At 41.1% G+C, this 12,685-nt stretch overlaps 1 protein-coding gene across 1 annotated transcript; it reads right to left on the bottom strand.

The window, feature by feature from the left end:
- Nucleotides 1–8,755: 8,755 nt before the first annotated feature.
- LOC306919939 (kelch domain-containing protein 3-like) lies at nt 8,756–10,597 on the bottom strand (the record flags this gene model as incomplete). Its single annotated transcript, XM_079496509.1, has 2 exons — nt 8,756–8,762; nt 9,630–10,597. 2 exons carry the CDS (start codon nt 10,595–10,597, stop codon nt 8,756–8,758), a joined length of 975 nt encoding a protein of 324 aa, XP_079352635.1.
- Nucleotides 10,598–12,685: the final 2,088 nt, after the last annotated feature.

The raw sequence follows: 12,685 nt of genomic DNA, 5'->3' as shown, positions 1-12,685 counted from the left end.
CCGTGTATCCACATCAATTGTTTATATAAGATTGTTCTTTTGTTGTGTTTTTATTACTTTTTTGTTTTTGTTTTTTTTTGTTTTTTTTTTTGGGGGGGGGGCTAATTTATTAATTTATTTTCAAAAATAACAGATCCGCAAGCTCACAGGACATTGTCAATCCTTGATGACATTTTTACTACATTTCGCCAAAAAAAAAGAAAATGGAGATAGGTTACTGCCCAACAGTGATGAAATCCAAGTGTCACAGCAATCACAATGAGTCAAACTCTAATTGTATGTCTGTCTGCTTTCTATGCACCTAAAACCATCCCTGCTAAACAACACAAACTAATATTCTACCAAATATTGTAGAATGTGCCTCCCAGTCAGCCAGTTTCATTGGATTATAGCCGGCATCTGGATGCGATATAAGAACTCAAACTGAGGGAAAAGTCATAAGAGATTCTTAAAGATATATTTAGAGAGTGTTTTGCAATACTCTCCTCTGGGAGAAGAGTTGGAAAAGTGAAAAGGAGGAAAAAAAATCAGTTAAAAGTGTTCTTATTGAAGCTGTAGCTCCAGTGTCTGTGGAGCTGCTGGCGGTGATATTATACACACTACATACTACAGAACAGTGGTTCTCAACCTGTGGGGCGGGGCCTATTGGTGTGGGCCCCCAAAATAATTGGCGAAACACTAAGATTTGAATGATAATATATAACATTAATATAAAAACATTGTGTGGAAAAAAATAATTGTAATACCAATTAATAGGAATAGTGGGTTATACTACCATTTTATCCAAGCATTAAAATAAACATGCTCAAAAAATGTACGCAGCCCACATCTGACCACTTAACGCTTGTCAATCTACCTCGATCATAGACAAAAAGTACAGATTATGATTTAATTTCACACAAAAGCGCACTGCATTTATGACCCTAATGCAGTGGCAGAGTCCTTCTAAATGCTATTTATCCCTTGAAATACCCTGGTGCTAAAGTGTCTGTGTGCAAAAGTATGACATCTTGGAGACACTAAAAAACAGAATTCATGGATTTCACTGTAGCATGGCAATACCTAGGCACTGAAAAGGTAGCGTATACACCAGGAGAGGGAAGGGTGATATGAATAATATTTGATTGCAGTGATTCTCAACCCAAACTGGGGGTACTTGAATGTTGACAACCATGTCAACTGCTAATTTCTTTTTTACATTACTTTTGACAGTGTCAGAACTTATGATTTAGAAAGCATTGTGTAGAATCAGCCTCAGGTCTTAATGGGTAAAGCTAAATATAAAATAAAAACAAATGGGAGTACTTCCTCACACCAGGGCATCTGTGGACGTGAGCGTCCCTCCATCCATGATATATTACCGCAGACGGCAGGATTACCACACATCCCAGCCATACCAACCGCAGACGCTTTCAGCTGCTGCTGCCAAGCCGCACCGCAACCACAAGGCTCAGAGCAGCATGGCTCCCGAACGGCTGCTTTCCAATAGGAGTATGTTGGACAACGGACAGTAACGGCCTGTTCCCTGTCTGTGCCTGTTATGCACAAACATGCAAACGATCTCTCTCTGTGAAGTAGACCCGTCCGATCCCGCGGTGGGAATTTCTGTTTCCATACTGTGTGCAGAGCAGTTAGGAGTCAAGTGTCTTGCTGAATGAGCAATATATACACACACACACACACACACACACACACACACACACACACACACACACACACACACACACACACACACACACACACACACACACACACACACACACACACACACAGTCCTGCAACTAAACAAATGTGCCCTGTGCAATTGTTATTGTATTGCAATTTTTTTACGATTTTACTGCTATTGCTGTTGTTATTTCATTGCCAGTTTTTCCGCTATATTTTTCTTGTTGCTGCAGTGTCAAGAAGCTGAAACCCAAGAATTTGACTCTTTACCCTTTATACTTATATAATCGGCATTCGGCAGTAACATAATAATCTTGAATATCTGTGGAATCCTAGTGGCAGCTGCATCTCTCTCTCTCTCTCTCTCTCTCTCTCTCTCTTTCCATTGCCAAGGATCTCTCTGTACTCAAGGATAGCCTCTGGAATGGCATTCGGCCGGCATCACTAGAAAGTAGAAAATCTTATGAAGGCAGCACAGAAGAAAAGACAGATGATGGTGCCGGAAAAAAAGAGAAGAGGCTAGAATGCGAGGCGAGATAGGCAAGCGAGAAAATGTGAACAAGAGAGAGAGAGACAGACAGAGAGAGAGAGAGAGGATGGTGGAGAGAGAAATAAGGCAGTGGAGGAAACAAAATAGAGGACTGAGAAAATGAGAGAGAGAGAAAGTTGAGAGGAGTGGATGAAAGGCTTGCGGGGGTGTGGGGAGGGGGTGTAATGGGGGCTAAAAGGGGAGGAGATGGTTCTTTACACTCACAGCCTGTTAAATCACTGCACACCGGTGCAGGGAGAAAACACACGCATGCACACACACACACACGCACGCACACGCGCACACGCACGCACGCACACGCACACACACACACACACACACACACACACACACACACACACACACACACACACACAGCTATACTTGTAAGTACAATTTTTAGGACAGTGATTTTATGAATGCCGTTTTTTACAATTTATTTGCCAGTTTTAACATTAGTCCTAATGTAAAAATTAGAAGATCTACTATATTCTGTGCACAACACCGGCACGCAGCAATGTTATAAATGGGGTATAGTGCGCAAATTATGCAATTACTAGGGGTGAGAAAAACAAGTATTAAGTAAAGTAATAAGTAACTAGTTACTTTTGGCAGGGAGTAGTAGTAGTAGTAGGAATAAGTAGTAGTAGTAGTAGTAGTAGTAGTACTTTGTTTGAAGTAATAAGTTTCACTTTAAAAAAAACATTTTGGTCATTTCATCATCTACTCAGGCTTATATGAACACCCCAGACAGTTTTTTAAGTTACTTGATTCAGTATTCATATTAGCTACCCCGCCCCCTTCCTATATACAAATCCATTGTAACATCAAACACCCAACCTTTTTTTGGTGACTGATATTGTCCTAATACGTGAGGGGGCCTTGTTTTTTCTCATTTATTTTTAATAATTCTTTGTTTCTCTGCTCAAAATGGGAAAAACTAGGATGTTTAGAAGCTTATAAAACTTTAATAAAAGATCGTGCTGATAATAATCCTCCTCCCACGATCTGTCTATGTTGTCTTGAGAGACGCTGACTACAGAGCACGATTGCATCACTTCCTGGTGGGCCAAGGGGGTCTTCTTCTTCTTTGGTTTTTCGCGCATTTCACTGGCATTGGCCGCACAATACCACCTCTAATGGCGGAATGGAATCTGTTATCAAATTTTACCTATCATTTCATAATGGACAATTTTCTTTTCGGGCAAGTGGCCATGACCTTTGGGCACGTAGAACATCAGAGGCAGTTGTCTCTGAGACCTTATAGTGTCAACCCCTGGAACTATAATAATTGGAACTATACAGTAGTGTTTGGAACTATTGGCCTTTGGAAATAGTGTTTGAACGATTGGTCACCCGCTAGGGCTGGGCGATATGACAAAATCTCATATCACGATATAGAATTTTTTTTATCACGATAACGATATACTCACGATATAGCATATTTTTTACGATACCGATTTTTTAATCTAAAAAATAGATTTTTGTTCAGGCTGAGTACTTTACTGTACTGTACTTGGGCTGTACTGTACTGTACTCAATTCAATTTTTCAATTCAATTTTATTAAAGTGTCAAATCACAACAAGTTGTCTCAAGACACTTTACAACCAACAAAGATCCACCCAGAGCAAGCAATATACTGTACTGTACTGTACTGTACTGTACTGTACTGTACTGTACTGTACTGTACTGTACCGTACCGTACCGTACCGTACCAAGTGACACTTGGTGGTGACAATAATTATGCTATTTCCGTGCTCGGATACAGGGACACACATAGCTGTCATAGTGGTTGCACCACTAAAAAAAACAGGAAAAGAACACTTATGCCAATATCAAACTTATGCCAATTACAATATGTAAAATCACAATATCCAGTCTAATTATATGAATATAATACTGATGCCCTGCCCATGCACAGACAGGCCTAAAGCAAGTACAAAAATAATACAAAATAAAATAATAATAATAATAATAATAATAATAATAGTTATTATTATTATTATTATTATTTTGTATTCTTTTTGTACTTGCTTTAGGCCTGTCTGTGCATGGGCAGGGCATCAGTATTATATTCATATAATAGTTATTATTATTATTATGACAATTAAAAAGCAAAAATAAAGAAATAAGACTTTCCCATTCAGACACAGAAGTACAGGCCTGTGTCTAGCATTCAATTGTCTTAAGGAAAAAAGAAATACCTCATGTCACTCACTGCCACAGTTGTTTCAGTTCATTTTAAGCTCTGTATAGGTTCTGTTGTAGTTGTAGTGTAGTTTGTTAAAGACGTTGGGAAGCTTAACGATGTTTAATTGACTACAGGCGATAGAGTGAGAGACAACGCGACCGCGTCGTTAACTCTCCATGCCCAGCTGTGCGTATGGGAGTGGATGTTTTTCTTTTCCTTTTTTTTTGTTGATGATGATCACAACTTAAGTTAGCGTCTTGTGTTGTTGTTGTTGTTGGAAGCTGTTGCTGAATTAAGGACTTTTCAATTGGAATCATTTATTTGGAACAATAAAACATGACAGGTAAGAGGAAAGACGTAGAAGAAGTTTGCACCCGACGGACAAGCTCAATTGTGCAACTGTGTAAAACATGCGTGGCTCACGCAGTTTATCAATTTGACCCAACATGAAACCTGCATATATAAAAGTGAATGGCCAGTTACTTTAGTGTTACTCCGCTCTGAATCTCGTCAGCCATCATCTCCCTTCATGTTTGTTGTGAAAAAACAGCACAGCGTGGCTGGGCGCTGTGACGTAAAATACGACGATATAAACGATAGAGAACATTTTTCACGATAGACATTTTCTATCGTCTATACGATATATATCGTCATATCGCCCAGCCCTATCACCCGCTGACAAGCATTGCTTCTACATTCTTCTTGTTCCTGTTATCCTATAAGAACACACACCGGGAAAACAATCTAAATCAACTGTAAGTTCGTTTTGGTGATAAATGATTAGATATTGATTAGATGAATATTCTCAGTTTATAGTGGAAGTACAGTACATGGGAGTGTGGTAGTGCTCTCGCTCAACAGATTTGTGCCAGACATGCATGACAACATGACATCACAGTAAAAAACATAGTTAAATTGTGGCACCCTAGGTCAGTGGTGCACAACCATCTTGAAAAGTGTTTGAGGACCACCCATCTGCCATTGCATAATCAATCCATCAATCAATCAATTGATCAATTGTGTTCCTGCTGGGATCAATGGAAGTAATGGAATATATATGTATCGGTGTCAAAATGAAAACAAACTTTTCCAGGTATAAAATAAACAGTACCATGACTTATCTTTAACATTTATATTTTTATATTAATGATACTGTATACGATCATTAAAATCGTCATAACTTGAAGACCCTGGAATGGAATTATAACCTCCCAAACACTTTTGTCTCATTTTGAGCAGAAACAGGAGTGATAAGCGTGTGTGCATGTCGGATATGTATGTAGGCTGTCATAGTGTCTATGTGAGTAAAAGCAAAAATAAATAAAAATAATAATAATAAAAAAAAATATATATATATATATATATATATTTCTTTTTTATTATTATTATTATTATTTTTAATTACTCGATTAAATGAGATTAAAGAAAGACTTGGCAAAGGCGGGTTGTGGAGAGAAGAACAAGGTCCCACATTCTTGGCATACTTTGTGTTAAAGAGTCGTGATATTTGATGGTTCGGGGGAGGGGGTTGCGGGGTTGTGGAGCTCAAAAACTGCTGCCCCAGAACAAGCATCCTCAATGTCAGGATCAAGTTGCTCGCCCCTTGGCGTGTGTGGGAGAGAGATAGAAAGGGAAAAAAATACCCCATCTCATCTGAGGATGCAACGGCATGCAGCGATTCACCGCGGGGCCCTGGAACCACCTCAGAAAACATGGAGGGACAGTGTGGGCGAGCTTGCAACTTTTGTGTCTGAAAACCCTGCCGCTCGCCATTATTTAGAGAGTCCTGACGGATCAGGTTCAGTGAGACTGTGAGGGGGAAACCGGGCTGTGTGGGCTGTACACACACCACAGCAGGCTGACTTATCTTCACAGGGCCAGGGGGGCTCCGTTTCACTCAGGCCCCAAAGACACATGATCCTCATGCTGGCCCGGTTTCCTCTGGCAGCCCGGCAAAGCTTCTTTCGCTTAGTAAACAACTTTGTTATACTTTGCCATTAAAGAACAAACTGTTTTAATAAGCCTTCTGAAGGACAGTGTTCAGTTCAAAAGCAGATGACTACCATACGCTTCTCGTTAAAATAAAGTACATCACTCATAATCTAGTTACTGTATGAGTGATGCAAAATGTGCCTGCATCAAGGACACATTTTGATGTTGGAGGTTCCCAAAGCGTATATTCTTTCTACGTCCGAGCATAGACATGGTAACGCCCCGCCTGCCTCTGATTGGCCTACCGACACAGCCGGTGTCTCCGAGGTGGAAGATACATGCTGGATAGTCTGCTGCGCGATGTTACTCCGTGGTGTGAAATAAATAAATAATACAAGTACGATATATAATATAGCTACAAGAGAATGACAGCTTGGAACGCGCGACAGCAACTTTTATTTTTGTAGAAGAGGTAAACTAATATTGTTTATGCCTTTGGCCTGCTTATTTGTATACATGTGTAAACTTTTAAACATTATTGTACTGTAAAAAATCACACCCGTGTGAACTGAGTGGTGTAAGGTCTTATATAGACTGATCAGCTGTGGTCTGACGTAATGTCTGACGTAATGAAATCACACCCGTGTGAACTGGGTGACCATAGCAACCATGCTCATTTTTTGGTACGAACAGACAGACAGACAGACACGTAAACTAACAAAGCCAGTTGTAGGAGTGGTTTACACCACTCAAAAAAGTGTATTTTCCCTTGATCTTTATTAGTATAATAGTATTAGTTTAGTGTTAGTTTAGATACACGATGCACGATAATCAACACTAACACTTTAATTTAGAACACAGCCAAATCAAATCATAGTACAAGTACATAGGCCTACGTGTTCAATCAATTATTCAATCAAACTTCAAAGCAAATGGCACAAACAATATTAGTTTGCCTCTTCTACAAAAATTAAAGTTACAAATCACTGTCGCGTGTTACCATTCTCTTGTACTATTTCCCACCACGGAGTAGCCTTGCATCTCGGAGGACAGGCAAGACGGGCAGTGTCGGTAGGCCAATCAGAGGCAGGCGGGGCGTTACCATGTCTATGCTCGGACGTAGAAAGAATATACGTGTTCCCAAACCAGCCCATTTCCCGTCTGTGCATGTCGCTCATGATAGTTACAATGTGACACAGGCACATGCATAAAGTGAAATACGAGTGGCAAATCGAGTGACAAAGTGAGTGACAAAGTGAATTTAATGTTGTTTAAAGTCATTTAATTCAATCAAATAGGACTTTTCTGTTTGGATGTACAGTATGTTGTCAAGGCCAGAAAGTCGTTTTTTGTCACTCAGTAGGCATTCCCGCATAACTTCCGGGTATGATGATGATGTCACGCGCATACCCTCTATTACTTTCCTCTAGCCCGCAACGTCATGCATCCCTGAATTTGTATTTTATTTATTTTTCTGAAACCTATATGATTTTTTAAATCAGCAATACGTGCTATACAAGGCTGGGGAGTTCCCACGCTGGGGAGTTCCCACGCTGGGGAGCCCCCCCCCCCCCCCCCCCCCCCCACACACACACACACGCACACACACACACACACACACACACACTTTTCTAGCTTGTTTTGTAGTGTGATGCAGCTCTATGTATGCATCTCTGCAGGAATGACAGACTAGAGGTCAGCAGACAGATCAAGGCTAGGACCTTGACAGGCTTTACTATAGTGATTTAGTACACACACAAGCATACTGTATATAAGAATCCTCTACTACACACAAATGCATACCAGGTCTTACAGCTGTCCCCAATGTTCCATGGTCGAATCGGATAATATGATACATAATGATAGATAAAGATAATATGGTAACATTTGTTCTACTCAGTAGTCTGTTTCAGAAGGCTGTCGCCATACAGAAAACAGAAAACGGGAACAATGGCTTCCATTATTGCATTCTAATTTTCCAGGAATAGAAAGCCTGTAGTTTTTATTAGCTTGGATTCCACATCGATGATGACACTGCATGTTTCTAACTGTCCACAGCCTGCCTCTGAGACAAAGTGAGGATTACTCATTACATATTACCATGGAAGTATGGAACAATTATATGAAGATAGGTTGAAAATGGGTGAAGTCATCATTTATGTCCTTGTTCTTGATTTGTGTTTATGTTATTTGTTTTAAGTTTTAAGTATTTAGAAAAGCCTCCTGTGGACAGGTGTTTAACAATTATAACTTGTGCTATGTGTGTCCAATGTAATTGTGATATCCATGTCAAATAAAATAAACAAACCATAACACTCTCAGCACCTGTCATATTCAACAAATTGTGAGCTTGCGCACCTGCTATTTTCTGTGTGACACGGCACTCAACTATAGGAAGCGGGGCGGCTTAAGCCAGTGTCAAGGAATTCTGGATCAGTCAGTAACTGATAAGGCACGAGGGGTCAGAGACACTAATACCACAGACGAAAAACAGTCTAAGTCCAAATTTAATTCTGACCCCTCCACGAAAAGGCCTCGTTGTCCTGACCCCTTATCCATCATTTATACATTATGGATAAATAGTGTGGACTTAGACTGTTTTTCGTCTGTGGCATTCACTTATTGAAAGGTGGTGGCGTTGTGCTTCAATTAAATGACATAATGATAGAGAAGTACATGATTAGATACAGATAGGCCTTGAAGGGAACAAAAAAAAGGCTATGGAAACGTTTCCAATGCAGTGGGAACGAAGAAAAACACAAAGTTCTCAAACTTTGCAGAACTGTTCACCTGCCATAGTTCAAAGTCCGTCTTTACTAACATAGGTTTCCTCATTTCCATGTCTATTCCACTGTTTCTCAAGGTCAGGTTCGGGGGCCACCAGGGGTCCCAAATGGACACTTCAACAGGTTTGTAAATCAGTGTACAAAAGGAACCACAAGAGTCCATTTGATTCCATTTCTACACTCAGAGTTAAATGAACACCGAGGATATTATAGTCTACGGGTCTGTGGATATCAAACTGGGGGGTCCTTGAAATGAAATTGGTCAAGAATCACTGATCTGTTCCGTTGTCCAAACTTCCAAAAAATCCCCTATTTGGTTCTGCATTCACTCCTGATGCAGATCAACAGGGTGTTGATGTTTCTGTTATACTGCTCTTCTTTCTTTACAGTCATGTCTGCCTTGGTGCCGTTGCTGCTTAGTTCCTGGAGGGTATTTCTGTTCTCATGGCTGCCATTTCCCAACTGATGCTGTGTGGGAGTCCAGACTGCTCCAGACCGTACTGAATAACTGCTAGCTTGCATAACGTCTTCAGACTAGGACTTAGATCCAAGATGTACAGCTCATCCGGTGTGTATCGGTATCCTCCAAAGAAGATGATATGATCTCCCACCATGCAACAACACATGTTAGTCATCCTAGACGGGCCGTTCGCCCTGGGCTCGACCTTCTTCCAGGAAAAGGTCTCCAGACTGAACTTCCACAGGTCACTGAAGACCAGGAGAAGGCGGAAGTTGTGGCCACCGAATATGTACAGCTCTCCGTTGTAGGCAAAAGCAGAATGTGAGCTGCGTCCCTCCGGAAGAAGCTGTGTAAAAGAAGGTGTGTGAAGCCAGAAGTTGGTCTCTGTGTCAAACACGCTGATGTTGTTGTATTCTAACTGCTCCCCTCGGCCCCCAAACACAAACATCTTTGTCCCGATGATAGTGGCAGAGTGACGTGATGAAGCAGGCGGCGCTGAGCCTCTGGTGTTAACCAAAGACCATACCATTGCTTTGGTGTCTAAAATGTGGATGTCATTATAGTATCTACACAGCCGGTTGTATCCTCCATAGATGTACATGAACTTCCCCAAGGCGCAGGCCGAGTGGCCGTACCTCGCCTCTGGAGGGACCCCAGCAACCGTGGGCTTGAACCACCCGTGGATGTTGACGTCAAACGCATAGAGCATGTTGCACTTGTCCCCCCAGATGGTCGCCCAGTTGCCAACCTCCGCTATCTCAAAATTCACAACACCACCCCAGACGTAGATGACATCGTCTATCAGTGCGGCTGTGTGCCAGCAACACATGGGGGGCACCTCTCCTCGTCCGGTTGTTGCGGGGGGCAACTTTGTCCATCTCAAGGACACCGTGTTGAAGACGTGCACGTCTATCTGATCCCTGCCGCACAGGTTACAGTATCCTCCGAAGGAGTACACCTTGTCGTCCACTGCTACAGCAGCGTGGTTGAATCTCTCCGGTCCTCCAGACAGCTGCACCGTCCAGCGCAACATTCCCACTAATAAACGGATTATTCTCAAGTCTGGTTGTAAAAACACTTGAAATAGTAGTGTGCGTGCCGCTATATTGGTGCAGCGGCACAAACACCATGTGAAGCTTAGGGGATCCAATAAGTCCATTGGTTGGTTTGGGGCGACCAATCTTAGAAGCCAATCCGGGAAGCAGATGCCTGTTCTCCCTAATATGGCAAATTGATCAATGCGGCAAACTCTGGAAATCAACAGACCTACTACAGCAGGGCTCTTCAACAGACCTACTTCAGCAGGGGTCTTCGCCACAGTTGAGAGTTGAAAGCCTCATATATACTCATATATATATATATATATATATATATATATATATATGAGGCTTTCAACTCTCAACTGTCAGTAAGAAGTCGGCAACCGATGCTGATGTACGATGATAAGAGCGCCCCTCACTTCACACGGGTGTGATTTTTACATTTACATTAAAATACAAGTCCGGACTAAAATAACATATAGGCCTTTTTGATCCCAAATGACTGGCCATGTGGTCTATTTGCAGAATCTCCCCTGTCCCCAGAGTTCCCCCAGCAGCTCACAGCATTGAGAGTGGAGCCCAAAACTATTGAAGACGAAGGTGTTTTTCTTTTGGTTTTTTTTCTCCATTATTCTGTTATTAGTTGTTATTACACACATATCCAAAAAGCATATATTATTTTAGTCCGGACTTTAACCTTTTGACATCCATATAATATGGTTATTTTCAGGAAAAGATTTAATTTCCCCACAATACAGAAAACAGAAAGTGGTTTAAGTGGTTAACCACATGCATTCATTACACCGGTGTGCACACAGGCTTTGTGCTCCTTTATAAAGGACCTTTAGAAAGGAACTACAAGGAACTTTAGAATTAGTTTCCTTTTCAAAATAAATCCATTTTCTTAAACATTGCAGCTCCTTGGACAAAGCCTTTCATAAAGTCATTTTTGTGGTGGTACAGCATTTTTGTCCCACAGAACAATCCAATTATAACTGGTCTTTCAGTGGCTGAACATGATTTCAAGAATCGTCTGGAGCTAATTGGTGCCCTTAAATAATGGTAGTCAATTTAGTAGATTCCCTTTAAGAATTATAATTGAACTACAAATGCCGTGGAGGAATTAATACACACACACAGGCACAACAAATGCTGCCTCCTTCGACAAAACTGGTGACATTAAGTTTGTCTCCAACTCTGAGACTGAACAAATGCAACACCCTCAGTGTTTGGACCGCTGGTGGTCTTCGAACCCAACGTTGAGAACCAGGGAAATGAATAAATAATACAAAAAGATACCACCTGGAGACACTTGAAAGAACATTATTCTCCTGTGAAGACACACCTTTCATGGCACACAAAAAGACATGACATTGTGTGACAGTGTATGCAGCACACTGCACCTGGCTGAGCATGTGCTCCCCTCCCGTCTTACTTTCAGTGAGATTTCCAGCGTGAGCTCTTCATCTCATTCTGTTCACCCCTTTCTCTTCCTCGGTTCAATTCAAAGAACACTTTAGCTACTTGGCACATGCAATTCCATGCACTGCCAATTGTGCCAAAGCAGAAGGATATATTAGCATAATTGTTGCTATTGGGCAGAAACCTTGTACGTCCAAAACTGTTCGTTTTCAGGAGATGTCAAAATAAGAAGCTGTGTTCCAGTAGATCCAATGTAGATATTTAGAAACAAATTATTGTTAAAACAATTGGTTCAATAGTTATAAAGCCCACAGATAGCAAGGTCACAACACTTCACAATGCGACATGTTGTGAGCTCAGCTGAGCTTGTTATTTCGCTACTTTAGTTTGCACGACATAAGATAGGGCATTAATTTATAAAGAACATGAAAATGATGACAATTGAGATTCAAGGTTTCTACCCGACAGCAACGATATACTGCAAATGATCTTAGTAGCTTTTAATTATTCAAATTGGCCAATTCAATACGTAGGTGCAGGCAACGGCTGTTTCAAGCAGTCTTATTTCTCTCTCACACTATGTGACAAGTTCAGCAGGTGTTATGCATATTTTAGCGTTTTGGCACATTCACACAGAACTTTTTGAATGTGTGTGAAAG

The sequence above is a fragment of the Electrona antarctica genome (assembly GCF_951216825.1).
Source record: "Electrona antarctica genome assembly, chromosome: 1".
In the NCBI taxonomy this organism is placed as follows: domain Eukaryota; kingdom Metazoa; phylum Chordata; class Actinopteri; order Myctophiformes; family Myctophidae; genus Electrona; species Electrona antarctica.
Note: the sequence above shows the minus strand (reverse complement) of the source record. Positions and strands in the feature narration are given on the sequence as shown.